The following is a 15,488-nucleotide window of genomic DNA, read 5'->3' as shown; positions in this document are numbered from 1 at the left end:
AATTATACTCCAATAAAGATGTCAAAAAAAAGAAAAAAACTACCATAACAAAGTATAGACCTTGGAATATTTTTAATTCATATTCAAGCCACATCTCTGGGGAAAGAATGCTGTAGGCCAAGGGTTAGAAAACTATGGCCATGAGGACTTCCCTGGTGGCACAGTGGTTGAGAATCCGCCTGCCAATGCAGGGGACACGGGTTCGAGCCCTGGTCCGGGAAGATCCCACATGCTGTAGAGCAACTAAGCCTGTGCACCACAACTACTGAGCCTGTGCTCTACAGCCCACGTACCACAACTACTGAAGCCCGAGCGCCTAGAGCCCGTGCTCCGCAACAAGAAGCCCACGCACCACAACGACGAGTAGCCCCCGCTCGCCGCAACTAGAGAAAGCCTGCGCTCAGCAACGAAGACCCAATGCAGCCAAAAATAAAATAAATAAATTTACTAAAAAAAAAAAAAAAAAAAGAAAACTGTGGCCATGGGACTTCCCCAGTGGTCCAGTGGTAAAGAATCTGTCTTCCAATGCAGGGGACGCGGGTTCGATCCGGGCTGCCACCTGTCTTTGTACAGCCCATGAGCTAAACATGTTTTTTGAGATTTTTAAATGAGGGGAAAAAAAATCAAAAGAAGATATAGTATTTCTTGACACGTGAAAATCACATGAAATTAAAATTTCAGTTTCAGTAAAGTTTTTAAAAGTAAAGTTTTATTGGGGGCTTCCCTGGCGGCACAGTAGTTAAGAATCCGCCTGCCAATGCAGGAGACACAGGTTCCAGCCCTGGCCCGGGAAGATACCACATGCTATGGAACAACTAAGCCCGTGCTACTGCACTCTAGAGCCCATAAGCCACAACTACTGAGCCCGCGTGCCACAACTACCGAAGCCCATGCACCTAAACAAGAGAAGCCACAGCAATAAGCCCACGCACCACAATGACGAGTAGCCCTGCTCGCCGCAAATAGAGAAAAGCCCGTGTGCAGCAACAAAGACCCAATGCAGCCAAAAATAAATTAAATAAATAAATAAATTTATTAAAAAAAAAGTTTTATTGGAACAGAGCCATGTCCATTCGCTTGCATATTGTCTATGGCTACTTTCATACTACACTGGCAAAGTTGAGGAGTTGCAACAGAAACCATATGGCCAGCAAAGCCAATATCTGGCTTTTTTAAGAAAAAGTGTGCTGACATCTGCTCTAGGAGATGTTCATAGCTTGAGGAGTACACCCCACCCACCCACATGTCTCCCATGCAAACTCAATCAGGAAGTAGGGGAAATTCCAAGGTCCCACAACCCCAGACAAATGGATGGTACTTCTTCACACAAAAGCTTCCTGTTTCAACTAATTTCCACCCTGGGTTGGACAAGACACTCTTCAGTTACAAAAATCTCAGATCTCCTTGTTTTCTGGGTTGCCTCCCCAAAAGGAGATGAGGCGAGGCTGAAATTTAAGTACTAATTTTGGTTCTTAAGTGACCAAATACGTTAGTAAACATAAAACACCAAAGCAAAGCAAAACTCCAATATTTACTTATACCTTATTTTTTAAAAATAGGTTCAAAGCATTTAAAAGTTCCATATTTCTTGGGTTTAATCCCATGGTTAATGAAAGCAGACCATTTCCTATACACAGCCCCTTCCATCAAATCCCTAACTTGATGACCAAAAGATCTTCCAGAGTACATATGTAAAAGCTTTTTAATGGTGACACCCTCAAAATGGGAGCAAGAATAAAGGTTTAGGATGCTATTCTGAGATATATGGGGACCCTCTAGTGAACGTCAGTGGCTGTCCCTCTCTTACGGAACATTTAGCAGGTCCTGGAAGAACTGAGCTCAGAATTCCTGGAAAACTGACAAACTAAACCTAAACTAAAAAACTAAAAAAACCTAAAATTAACACTAAAATCAAAACTAAAATGGAAGATGAGAATTATTCCTCATTTACAGTTTATATCCAGTCTCACCTTGATGACTTCTCCATTGGAGGCAATTAAATCTGTTGGAATGGTCACTCGAAATGAGCGTCCGACGACAGCGGTGCCATCAGGAATGCCAACCACCGTGGGAACAGCCTCATGGAGGTCTGAGAGTACTGAGTGCATGGACGCCTCGAGCTGGTTCTCCCAGTCCCTGACGGCCTCCGAAGGCTCACTGGGCCAGCGGGACTGAGTCACAGCCACAGATAGCAGAAGGAGAAAGGTCCTCCCCCAGAGGGGGAGCAGCAGCGAGAGGGCCACAGACATCCTCATCCCGGGCTCAAGTCTGCTCAAGCAGATAGTCTAAGAAAGGAAGCAAGTGACGTGGTCCCAGAACTGGGTCCTCAGCCTCTCCACACCTGCTCCATCCCAGAGCACCCAAAGCCTGAAAAAGAAGAAGAGTAGACTCAGACTTCAGCAACTTCCATGGTTTCAAAGTTGAGCACAGGCAGTTACTACCCCCTAAGTGTTCCTGCCAAAAATATCTACTCTGAGTTGGATCAAGTCTCACCCTGCACTGTCCAGTACAGAGCCACCAGCTACATGTGGCTACTGAACACTGGAAATGTGGCTGGTCCATTAAGTATAAAGCACACCGTGGATTCTGAAAACTAAGTATAAAAAAGGAATGTTGGGGACTTCCCTAGTGGTCCAGTGGGTAAGACTCTGTGCTCCCAATGCAGGGGGCCAGGGTTCGATCCCTGGCTGGGGAACTAGATCCTGCATGCATGCCATAACTAAGAGTCCGCATGCCGCAACTAAGAAGTCTGTAGGCTGCAACTAAGACCTGGCACAGCCTAAATAAATAAATTAATTTTTAAAAAAAGAATGTAAAATATCTCATTAATACTTTAAAAATATTGATTACATATTGAAATAATATTTTGGATATGAAAATATTAAGTATAGTTAAGTAAATAAATATTAATAAATAGTACATAATAAAAATATTAAATATATTATTAAAATTAATTCCACCTGCTTATTTTTATTTCATGTGACTACTGGAAAATATTAAATGACATATGTGGATCACATTATATTTCTGTTGGGTAGTGCTGCTCTAGAACTAACTTCCAGTTCATAGGAAACACAGGGCCATGAAGACACGATCAGACAAATCTAGAATGTGGGACCTTCTACAAGATAACTGGTCTGGTCTTTCCTAATCTGACGCCTCTAAATACAAGGGGACTATTCTAGATTTAAAGACTGCAACCAGATGCAGTGTGTACATCTTGATTGGACCCTGGATTTACTTTTTTTTTTAATTTATTTTTTATTGAAGTATAGTTGAACTACAATGTTGTGCTAATTACTGTTGTACAGCAAAGTAACTCAGTTATACATATATGTACATTCTTTTTCATATTCTTTTCCATTATGGTTTATCACAGGATACTGAATATAGTTACCTGTGCTATACAGTAGGGCCTTGTTTATCCATTCTATATGTACCAGTTTGCATCTGCTAATTCCAAACTCCTAATCCAACCCTCTCTTACCCCCCACCCCCTTGGTAACCAGTCTATTCTCTATGTCCCTGATTCTATTTCTGTTTCATATATAGGTTCATTTGTGTCGGATTTACTTAAAAAAAAAAAAACCAAAAAACACACAAGACCAGCTCTCAAAGGGATAGCTGAGGAATTGTGCATGTGGGCTGGAGATTATATTTATTGTTAATTTTCTTAGGTGAGATGATGGTGGTGTGGCTCGATAACAGATTGTCCTCAATTTTGAAGTATTTAGGGATGAAGTATCAAAAATCTCTGCAACTCACTTTGAAATGGTCCAAGGGGGAAAAAAAACCATGTGCATGCATATATAGAGATAAAACAATGTGCCAAATATTACAATTAGTAAGTCTTAAAAAAATACTTTTGAAAAAAATTGAAAAGCCAAGTATTTGCACAGAGAAGTGTGGCAACCACCCACTTCTCACACCCCACATATTGCATATATTTGCAAACTCAGTGCTAGTGAACAAAACTTATTTGAACTCTCTTGCCCCCCAACCCCCAACAGTGACTAAAACCCTGCACATTGTCCCCTCTCCCCCACACCAGCTTCAAGCAGCTCATGACCCTGCTCTAAGGCTGGCAGCCACACAGATGCACTGTGGGACCTTCTGGGTGCCCACAGGTGGCCACAGCCATCACAAGCAATTTCCCATTCTGGAAAATGATGAAGCCCTGCCCTGAGCCAAGCTGTTGAGGAGCCACGTGGTATTTTTTGACCTGGGTAATACAAAGTAAATAAAATTGCTGAAGAAAACAAGGCCACTGAAACAGACAGCGTACTCTGAAGTCAATGCAAATCCAAGCCAATGTCAAAAGGTTTTTTTTGCTATTGACTTCGTTATTCCTGTTCTTATTTTGTTTTTGAACTAAAAGTCATGAGACAGAGACAAAACCCAAGAAAGTAAAACAATTTTGAGGGCTGGAAGTCCTATCCTACCAAACCAAGACTTATCACAAAGCTACTGTATTTAAGGCAGTGTCACATGGGGCAGAGTAGACACTGGACTGTGGAACAAGAGGGAGAGCCCAAAACCTGCTTGCAAAGAAGCTGTTCAAAGATACCAGGACAAGTGGCTATCTATGTAGAAAAAGACAATTAGGTTCTTCTGTCACTTCTCCATCAAAAACAAGATAAATCCCAAGTGGATTAGATACATAAATGTAAAAAGCAGAACTTTAAAATGTTTAGAATATAGCAGAATGTCAGAATAAGGACGGATTTCATTTTTAAAAGATATCAAAAAACATAAAAGAAAAAGACCATTGGACTTTCACTTCTAGGAAGATGAAACAGATGTACTTCTCCTTAGTTTCCCACTAAATACAAGGGAAAATCCTAGATATTATATATATATAATAAACATGAGACTCTTAAACAGTCAAGAGAAGAAGGCAGAGCAGCTAGGGACCCCAGGATTCAAGGAATGACACAGCAGTGAGTTCCCTGGGTTTTCTTTTGCCTCATGTATACCAGAAGTGGGAGCTGAAGAAGCTGGCAACCCAGTAATGCCAACAGATGAAACAAAAAACGTCCTAACAAAAGTCTGCTCTCTTTATCCAAAGGAGCAAGAAGGGGGTAACCTAGCAAGACATAAAACATTTAGACAGTAACAGCTCTATTCTAGCAAAACACCACAGAAAAAACTGTGGCCCCACTCCCACCCATGCCGACAAAGGCCAAGTGGGGAGCCAAGACTTCCACCCTCATAAGGCTGTAACAAGGCACCCTAATATCGCCACTGGGGAGGGAGCTGGGACTTTCATCCTCACTGGCTAGTAACAATGCACCACCCTCTACCTCCAGCCCCTTGGTGTCAGTGGAAACCACATGGGGAACCTGGATTTCTATATTCCCACCCAAGCAATAAGAAGGAGTCTCTCCCCATCCCTGCTGGGATGGTGTCAGAAGAAGACTGGTGGAGAGTCAGAACTTTAACCATTGCTCAGCAGTCGAGAGGCCTAGGGAACTAGAATTCCCACCCTCAACCAGCAGTAACAAGGACTTCACCTGCCTTCAGGTGTCAACAAAGGCTGAGTGGGGAACCTGGGCTTCTACCTAAACTTCCCAGTAATCAGGCAGTGCCTCCTCTACCCTTCCTCTGCCAGACAAGTGTCAAACAAAAGCCAGCTAAAACAGAATCTAGAGTTTCAGAAGAAAATACAAAATTGTTCAAGTTTCAATCAAAAATCACTCATCATGGGAATTCCCTGGCAGTCCAGTGGTTAGGACTTGGTGCTTTCACTGCCATAGGCCCGGGTTCAATCCCTGGGTCAGGGAATTAAGATCCTGCAAGCCATGTGGTACAGCTCCCCCCCCCCCCCGCAAAAAAAAATGCTGAAAAATCACTCATCATGCCAAGAACCAAGAAGATCCCAAACTGAATGAAAAAGAATGAAAAAAAAGACAATCAACAGATGACAACTCCAAGATGAAAGAGACAGGTAGAAAGGAAAAGGTTGGGAAAAGATATATCATGCAAACAATAATTAAAAGAAAGCAAGAGGAGCTGTATTTATATCAGATAAAGTAGACTGAAGAACAAAGAAAATTATCAAAGAGCGGTACATTATATAATGATAAAAGGGTCAATCCATCAAGAAGAATACTAATCCTAAATGTATATGCACCAAACAACAGAGTTGCAGAACCATGAGAAGCAAAAACTGATAGAACTGAAAGGAAAAATAAACAAATCAACAATTCTAGTTGGAAATGTCAACATCACTCTCTCAACAAATGATAGAACAACTAGAAAGAAAATCACCAAGGGTACAAAAGAACTAAAACATGCTATCAGTCAATATGATTTAATCAACATTTATGGAGCACTCCACCTGACAACAGAACATATATTCTTTTCAAATGTCCACAGAACATATACCCTGAGAGATCACATCTAGGGCCATGAAAAAAATCTCAACAAATTTAAAGGAACTGAAATAATACTGAAATGTTCTCCATCCCCAATGGAATCAAATTAGAAATCAGTAATACAAGCATAGTAAGAAAATCTCCAAAGGCTTGAAAACTATACAATGTACTTCTAAATAATTCCTGTGTCAGAGAGGAAGCCTCAAGGGAAATAAAATGTTACACTGAACTAAATATACATTTGTGGGGTTATAGTAAAATTTGTGGAACACAGCTAAAGCAGCTCTTAGGAGTGAATTTACAGCACTGAAACCACTAGAAAAAGAAGGAAAAGTCTCAAACCAATAATCTATGCTCCCACATCAAGAATCTCAAAAAAAAAGAGCAAAATAAACCAAAAGCAAGCAGAAGGAAGGAAATAGTAAAGCGCAGAAATCAATAAAACTGAAAACAACAGAAAAAACTCAATAAAACAAAAAACTGGTTCTTTGAAAAGATTAATAAAATTGACAAATCTCTATAAACAAATTACCAATATCAGGACTGAGACGGGATATCACTACAGATCCTGCAGACGTCAAAAAGGATAGTAAGGAAATACTACCAAATAACTCACAGATTTTGATAATTCAAATGAAACAGACCAATTCCTCAAAATTTGTAATTTAAAAAATTTATAATTTAAAAACTCCCACAAAAAGAAATCTCTAGGCCCAGACAGCTTCACTAATAAATTCTACCAAATATTTAAAGAATTAACACCAATTCTACAGTCTTTTCCAGAAAGCAGAAGGAAGAAACACTTGCCTATTCATTTTATGAAGCTAACATTACCCTGACACCAACATCAAAGACAATACCAAAAAAAAAAAACAGAAAAGAAAATGCAGATGAACAGACACAAAAATTTTAACAAAACATTAAGAAACAGAATTTAGCAATATATAAAAAGAATTATATACCATAACCACGTAGCACTTATTTCAGGGTGCAAGGCCAGTTCAATATTTTAAAATCAATCAATGTAATCCACCATATTAACAGACTAAAGAACAAAAATCACATGATCATATTAATTAATGCAGAAAAAGTACCTAACAAAATTCAACACCCAGTCACGATAAACACTCTCAGAAACACAGGAACAGAGGACAACTTTCTCAATTTGATAAAGAGCATCTAATGGTGATAGACTGAATGCTTTCTCCTTAAGATCAGAAACAAGGCAAGGATGTCTGCTCTCACCACTGGTTGTTTTTGGTTTTTTTTTTTTTGGCTGCGTTGGGTCTTTGTGGCTGTCCATGGGCTTTCTCTAGTTGCGGTGGGGGGGGGGGCTGCTCTTTGTTGCAGTGCACAGGCTTCTCATTGCGGTGGCTTCTCTTGCTGTGGAGCGCTGGCTATAGGCTTCAGTAATTGCAGCATGCAAGCTCAGTAACTGCAGCACAGTTGTGGCTTGCGGGCTCTAGAGAGCGGGCTCAGTAGTTGTGACACACGGGCTTAGCTGCTCTGCAGTATGTGGGATCTTCCTGGACCAGGGATCTAACTCGTGTCCCCTGCATTGGCTGGTGGATTCTCAACCAGTGCACCACCAGGGAAGTCCCCTACCACTCTTATTTGACATAGTGCTGGAAGTTCTAGCCAGTGTAATAAGGCAAGAAAAGGAAACAAAAGGCATGTAGATGGTAAAGGAAAAAATAAAACTGTAGGGACTTAAAAATAAAACCGTGTGTCACAACTACTAAGCCTACGCTCCAGAGCCCACGAGCCGCAACTACTGGGCCCACATGCTGCAACTACTGAAGCCCATGTGCTCTGGGGCCCTCATGACACAACTATTGAGCCTGTGTGCTGCAACTACTAAAGCCCACGCACCTAAAAGCCCATGCTCCGCGACAAGAGAAGCCACCGCAATAAGAAGCCCGTGTACCGCAACAAAGAGTAGCCCCTGCTCTCCACAACTAGAAAAAGCCTGCACACAGCAACAAAGACCCAACACAGCCAAAAATAAATAAAGTTAAAAAAATAAAACTCTCCCTACTTGCAGATAACATAATTGTCTATGTAGAAAATCCCAAGGAATCCACAAAACAAACTCCTAGAACTAATAAGTTTGGCAAGGCCACAGGATATAAAACAAACATACAAAAATCAGTTGTAGGGCTTCCCTGGTGGTGCAGTGGTTAAGAATCCACCTGCCAATGCAGGGGACACGGGTTCAAGCCCTGGTCCAGGAAGATCCCACATGCCGCGGAACAACTAAGCCCGTGCGCCACAACTACTGAGCCTGCGCTCTAGAGCCCACAAGCCACAACTGCTAAAGCCCGCACGCCTAGAGCCCGTGCTCAGCAACAAGAGAAGCCACCACAATGAGAAGTCCACGCACCGCAACAAAGAGTAGCCCCCACTCGCCACAACTAGAGAAAGCCCACGTGCAGCAAGAAGGACCAAACTCAGCCAATAAATAAATAATAAATAAATTTATTATTTTTTTAAATCAACTGTATTTCTTTCTTTCTTTTTTTTTTTTGCGGTACGCGGGCCTCTCACTGCTGTGGCCTCTCCCGTTGCGGAGCACAGGTTCCAGACGCGCAGGCTCAGCGGCCATGGCTCACAGGCCTAGCCGCTCCGCGGCATGTGGGATCTTCCCGGACCGGGACACGAACCCGTGTCCCCTGCATCGGCAGGCAGACTCTCAACCACTGCGCCACCAGGGAAGCCCCTCAACTGTATTTCTGTATGCTAGAAATGAACATGCAGACACCAAATTTAAAAGATAATACCATTTAAATTGCTTTAAAAATGAAATATCTAGGTGTAGGTCTAACAAAACATGTACAGAATTTGTATGCTGAAAACCATACAACACTGGTGAAAGAAATCAAAGATCTAAACAAATGGAAAGACATACTGTGTTAATGGATTGGAAAGCTCAACACAGTAAAGATGTCAATTCTCCCCAAATTGATATACAGGTTTGTAATAGGCTAAATAATGGCCGCCCAAAGATATCAGGTCATAATCCCTAAAATGTGCAAATGTACTTTACAAGGAAAGTCTTTGCAGGTGTGATTAAATTAAGAATCTTGACCTGGGGAGATGATTATAAATCCAATCACAATTCTCATTATAAGAGAGATGCAGAGAGAGATTATACACACACACAGATGGAGAAGGGGATGTGAAGCCTGAGGCACAGATTGGAGTGATGTGGCCATAAGCCAAGGAATGCCAAAGAATAGTGGCAGCCACCAGAGCTAGAGCAGACAAGGAATAGATTCTTCTCCAGAGTCCACAAAAGGAGCACAGCTCTTGCCAACACCTTAATTTTAGACTTCTGATCTCCAGAACTATGAGAGAATAATTGTGTGTGTTATTCTAAGCCACTAAAGTTGTAGTAATTTTTTACAGCAGCCCTAGAAAACTAATTCAAGGTTTAACGTAATTCCTATCAAAATCCCAGTAAGGGGCTTCCCTGGTGGCGCAGTGGTTGGGAGTCCGCCTGCCGATGCAGGGGACACGGGTTCGTGCCCCGAACCGGGAAGATCCCACATGCCGCGGAGCAGCTGGGCCCATGAGCCATGGCCACGGGGCCTGCGCGTCCGGAGCCTGTGCTCCGCAACAGGAGAGGCCACAACAGTGAGAGGCCCGCGTACAGCAAAAAAAAAAAAAAAAAAAAAAAAAATCCCAGTAAGAATTTTTGTATATATAGACAAGATTATTCTAAAATTTATATTAGGACTTCCCTGGTGGCACAGTGGTTAAGAATCTGCCTGCCAGTGCAGGGGACACAGGTTTGATCCCTGTCCAGGAAGACCCCACATGCCGCGGAGCAGCTAAGCCCGTGAGCCACAACTACTGAGCCCACATGCCACAACTGCTGAAGCCCGCGCACCTAGAGCCCGTGCTCTGCAACGAGAGAAGCCACCACAATGAGAAGCCGGCACACCACAACGAAGAGTAGCCCCCACTTGCCGCAACTAAAGAAAGTCCGCGTGCAGCAATGAAGACCCAATGTAACCAAAATAATTAACTAATTAATTTAGAAAAATTTATATGGAAAGGCAAAGGAACTAAAATAGTTGTAATGACTACCAAATGTAAAATAGCTAGTGGGAAGCAGCTGCATAGCACAGGGAGATCACCTCAGTACTTTGTGACCACCTAGAGGGGTGGGATAGGGAGGGTGGGAGGGGATATGGGGATGTGTGTATGCATGTAGCTGATTCACTTTGTTGTGCTGCAGAGGCTAATGCAGCATTGTGAAGCAATTATGCTCCAATAAAGATGTTAAAAATAAAATAAAATAAAATAGCTGTGATGAGAAAACAACTATTTTAATTTGCTGCCTAGGCATTTCCCAGAGTCTGGACATTGCAATAAGGATCTGAGCTTAAGATTCCCACCATAAATTCCCACTTTGCTTTTCCTGGGGCATCTTTTAAAATATCCACTTAGAGTTGAGCCCCTGAAAAATAAGGGACCTCTGCCCCGACCACCATGTAAGTAATAGGTGCTCTCTATCTCCTGCTCGCTTGTGACCTGAGACAGATGACTGCCCTTCCCCTGGCTCACTGCCCACCCCCCTATTTCTGGGATCTGTAAGTAATAGACCTTGTGAGTTTAGTTCCTTTGTGTGGGTGGATTGGAACTGCACCTTCAATCAAAACGACCCTATGGTCTTCACTTCCCCAAACTGGGAACTCAGATGCTGAGGGAGCTACCTGCTGATCTCATGTGGATGGCTTGTGCCCCCTCATTCAGCAGGTCATAATCTGCATATTCTTAGATTTAATACACCAGCTCCAGCTTCTCAACACAATAACAATTTTGAACAAGAAGAATAAAGAGGAATTAGGGACTTCCCTGGTAGCACAGTGGTTAAGACTCCATGCTCCCAGTGCAGGGGGCCTGGGTTCAAGCCCTGGTCAGGGAACTAGATCCCACGCATGCTGCAACTAAGAGTTTGCATGCCACAACTAAGGAGCCGGCAAGCCGCAACTAAGGAGCCCATAAGCCGCAACTAAGGAGCCCGCCTGCCACAACTAAGACCTGGCACAACCAAATAAATAAATTTTAAAAAATAAAAGAAGAATAAAGAGGAATTATTCTACCTAATATCGACTTAGAGAGCTAAGTAATCAAGACTGTATTGGTGGGGACTTCCCTGGTGGGTCCAGTGCTAAAGAATCCACCTTCCAATGTGGGGGATATTCGTTCAATCCCTGGTTTGGGAACTAAGATCCCACATGCCGTGGGGCAACTAAGCCCACGTGCCACAACTATTGAGCTCTTACGCCTCAACGGGAGAGCCCACATGCCGCAAACTACAGATCCCACGCGCTCTGCAGCCCATGTGCCCTGGAGCCCCCATGCCACAACTAGAGAGAAGGCCAAGTGCCACAACTAGAGAAACCTGAGACCACGTGCTGTAACAAAAAGATCCTGCATGCCTCAACAAAGATCCCGTGTGCTGCAACTAAGACCCGACGCAGCCAAAAAAAAAAATAAGGAAAATAAATATTTTAAAAAAAGAGACTGTATTGGTGGAGGGACAAACACATAAATCAATGGCACAGAATACAGAATCCAGAAATAGACCTAAACAAGAATGCTCAACTGATTTTTGATAAAGGTACAAAGCAATTAAATGGGGGAGAAACAAATGGTACAACAAATGGTACAACCATTTTCAACAAATGGTACAAACCAGATGTCCCTTCAACAGATGAATGGTTAAACTATGGTACATCCATACCATGGAATACTAGTGAGCAATAAAAAGGAATGAACTTTTGAATTGACACACTCAACAATTTGGACGAACCTCAAGGGAATTATGTGGTGTGAAAAATGTTAATCCCAAATGGTTACACAGTATATGATTTCATTTATGTAACATTAATTTTTAAATTAATTAATTATTTTAAAATTTTCGCCACAGGGCTTCCCTGCTGGCACAGTGGTTAAGAATCCGCCTGCCGGGCTTCCCTGGTGGCACAGTGGTTGAGAGTCCGCCTGCCGATGCAGGGGACATGGGTTCGTGCCCTGGTCCAGGAAGGTCCCACATACCGTGGAGCGGCTGGGCCCGGGAGCCATGGCCGCTGAGGCTGCGTGTCCGGAGCCTGTGCTCCGCAATGGGAAAGGCCACAACAGTGAGAGGCCCACGTACCGCAAAAAAAAAAAAAAAAAAAAAAAAAAAGAATCCGCCTGCCTATGCAGGGGTCTCGGGTTCAAGCCCTGGTCCAGGAAGATCCCACATGCCGCAGAGCAACTAAGCCTGTGTGCCACAACTACTGAGCCTGCGCTCTAGAGCCTGCAAGCCAAAACTGCTGAGCCCATGCACCACAACTACTGAAGCCCACATGCCTAGAGCCCGCGCTCCGCAACGAGAAGCCCGCGCACCACAACGAAGAGTAGCCCCTGCTCGCCTCAACTAGAGAAAGCCCGCGCACAGCAACAAAGACCCAACGCAGCCAAAAATAAATAAATTTATTTAAAAAAATTTTTTTTTGGCCACACTGCACAGCATGCAGGATCTTACTTCCCTGACCAGGGATTGAACTCATGTCCCCTGCAGTGGAAGCTCGGATCCTTAACCACTGGAACACCAGGGAAGTCCCCATTTATATAACACTCTTGAAGTGACAAAATTATAGAAACAGAGAACAGATTAGTGGTTGCCAGGAATTAAAGAGGAAGTTAGGACATGAGGGGAAGATGTGGCTATGAAAGGGCAACGTGACAGATCCTTGTGGTGATGAAGATGTTCTGTATTTTGATAGTATCAATGTCAATATCCTGGTTGTGATATTGTACTATTATTTAAGATGTTATCACGGGGGGAAACTGGGTAAAGGGCATACAGGATCTCTCAGTATTATTTTTAACAACTGCATGTGAATCCACAATTATTTCCAAAAAAATGTTTTAACCTAAAAAGAAAGATAAATTTGAATTAGAATTTTAAATTTCTGTACAATAAAGGATACCATAAAGAAAATAAAAAGGACCAACCACAGCCTGGGAGAGAGCTTTTTCAGTGCATATGATAGCTAAAGGATCCCTATCAAAATATATCAAGTGCCCTAAAACAGTAAAAATGGGTTGAAGAGATAACAAACAAGTAATTCACAGAAAAGAAAACCTGAAAGCAATAAACATACAAAAAGATGCTCAACCTCACTAGTAATCAAGGAAAGAAAATTAAAGCAACATGAAAAACACTTTTTCCCACCAGACTTGCCAGCAGTGTTAAGTGCCACACTTCTCAAGCGGGACACCAAATGATCACGGACTTAGAAGCTGAGGTCCTGCAGGCAACAGTTCCACTTAACTCCCAGTGACCTTTGTGAGGTCCTCTACCAGGAAAGGCAAGGAAGGAAACACCCAGCTCTTCAACACCTGGTGTTCTCTGTATCCTGGGTGGAGGTCTTCTCCTCAGATCCTTATAAACTGCCCCCAAATTTAAGTTTTTTCTTCAAGCCCTTTTCTGTTTTGTTTTTTTTTTAATATCTCCCATTTTTTTAATTGTCTGTGCTTTTGTACCCCTTTTATAGTTTATCACTTAATTTTTTAAATATTCTAGGTCTTTTGTTTTATACTATCTTAAATTGTAACTTTATTGTTTTCTTTACTGTTGCAATAGTACTTTCTATAACTTTTCCTTTCTTATACATATTGACTATTATTTAGTGAATGGCTCAGCTCAACCAACACTCCACAAGACTGTAAGTTGTAGAAGGGAAGGGCAGGAAAGCACCTGTTGCATCACTGATGTATGCCAAGCACACACGTAATAAATGAATGGAGAGGATACAGGACATTTTTTTTTTTTGCAGTACGCAGGCCTCTCATTGCTGTGGCCTCTCCCGCCGCAGAGCACAGGCTCCGGACATGCAAGCCCAGCGGCCATGGCTCACAGGCCCAGCCGCTCTGCGGCACACAGGATCCTCCCGGACCGGGGCACGAACCCGTGTACCCTGCATCGGCAGGCGGACTCTCAACCACTGCGCCACCAGGGAAGCCCCATTTTTTTTTTTTTAATCTTCTTCTGATACCCTTACTCTTCTGTGTACTTACTTTTCTACTTATTAGATCCAGTTGATCTTTTGCTTTTCTAATCTGATTCTCCATTTAAAAATTCTCAGCTTATTTGAAAACAGCAACAGTATGAGACACACCCTGTCCTACCAGGAACATAAGCTCAGTGTGCTATCTGTGGACATATGACGACACGGGGTATCTGTTTCATGGGCATGACTAAGTGCTCTGCATTTAGCAAGCAGGCATTGTCCAGGGCACAACTCCAACTGCTGCTATGTGTTGGTTTTCCATGTTCTGGGAAGAAAAGATCTTTTTGCAAACTGGCAAAAAGCAGCCTTGTGTCTTTCTAATACTGGCTTCCTATAAACAACGGTCACATCTCCCTATGCTAGGAACTTGTCAGGCTGCATCCAAACACCACTATTAGGACGTCCCTTTGGAAGGCTTTCCACATAGTCTCATACTCACACACTTGGTCATCCAGAGATGGAGGCACTACAGAGATCCTCCTCCTCAGTTTTCAGAACCAAGGCCTAAAGAGAGGTAACACTCAAGCATGGTCACACAGAGCCTGTGGCCAGAAGATGGTGGGAGGAGAAGGTGCTGAGGAACCAGAGAAAAGACTATGTCAAAAGTCTTCCTGACACAGCCATTCATTTCAACACTGCACATGCACACTCACATTATACCCTCTGGAATACCAGCAAGTGCTAAGGGTAGCCCAAGAATATGTATCAGCTGAACTCACCACTGTTTGGCTGATTGACACTGCTGAAGCTCTCCTGCTGAGAAATGGGTAGTGGGAATGGGTAACTCATTCCTCTGTGCCAGTCCCCAGGGCAATGTCCGCCACTAAGTCTGAGCTCGGCACTGCTCCAGACCCCAGCAAAAGCCAACTCTGTGAAGAGGGACCTTCCCAGAGCCTTGGTGAAGCCCCTGGCGTTCTGAACACCTGCTCAACAAGCCATGGCATACAATGTGAAAAATGGGCATACTTCCTTTCTCCAACCGTGATACTGGGGACTCTTCAGTGATGGGCAGAAATAAAAAGCCAAGTTTTCAGCAGTG

The 15,488-nt window shown here is 42.9% G+C and overlaps 1 protein-coding gene across 3 annotated transcripts in view; it reads right to left on the bottom strand.

Moving 5' to 3' along the window:
• DAG1 (dystroglycan 1) overlaps positions 1–15,488 on the bottom strand; it is a 63,316-nt gene that overhangs the window by 15,473 nt on the left and 32,355 nt on the right. For all 3 annotated transcript variants that reach the window (XM_079933463.1, XM_079933462.1, XM_079933464.1), the window contains exon 2: positions 1,971–2,367. In XM_079933463.1, coding sequence (XP_079789589.1) covers positions 1,971–2,255 — 285 coding nt within the window. In that variant the 5' untranslated portion in view covers positions 2,256–2,367. The remainder of the gene's footprint in view (positions 1–1,970; positions 2,368–15,488) is intronic.

Source organism: Stenella coeruleoalba (genome assembly GCF_951394435.1).
Source record: "Stenella coeruleoalba genome assembly, chromosome: 10".
Lineage (NCBI taxonomy): Eukaryota > Metazoa > Chordata > Mammalia > Artiodactyla > Delphinidae > Stenella > Stenella coeruleoalba.
The sequence above is the reverse complement of the archived record's forward strand: the minus strand, read 5'-3'. Positions and strand labels throughout refer to the sequence as shown.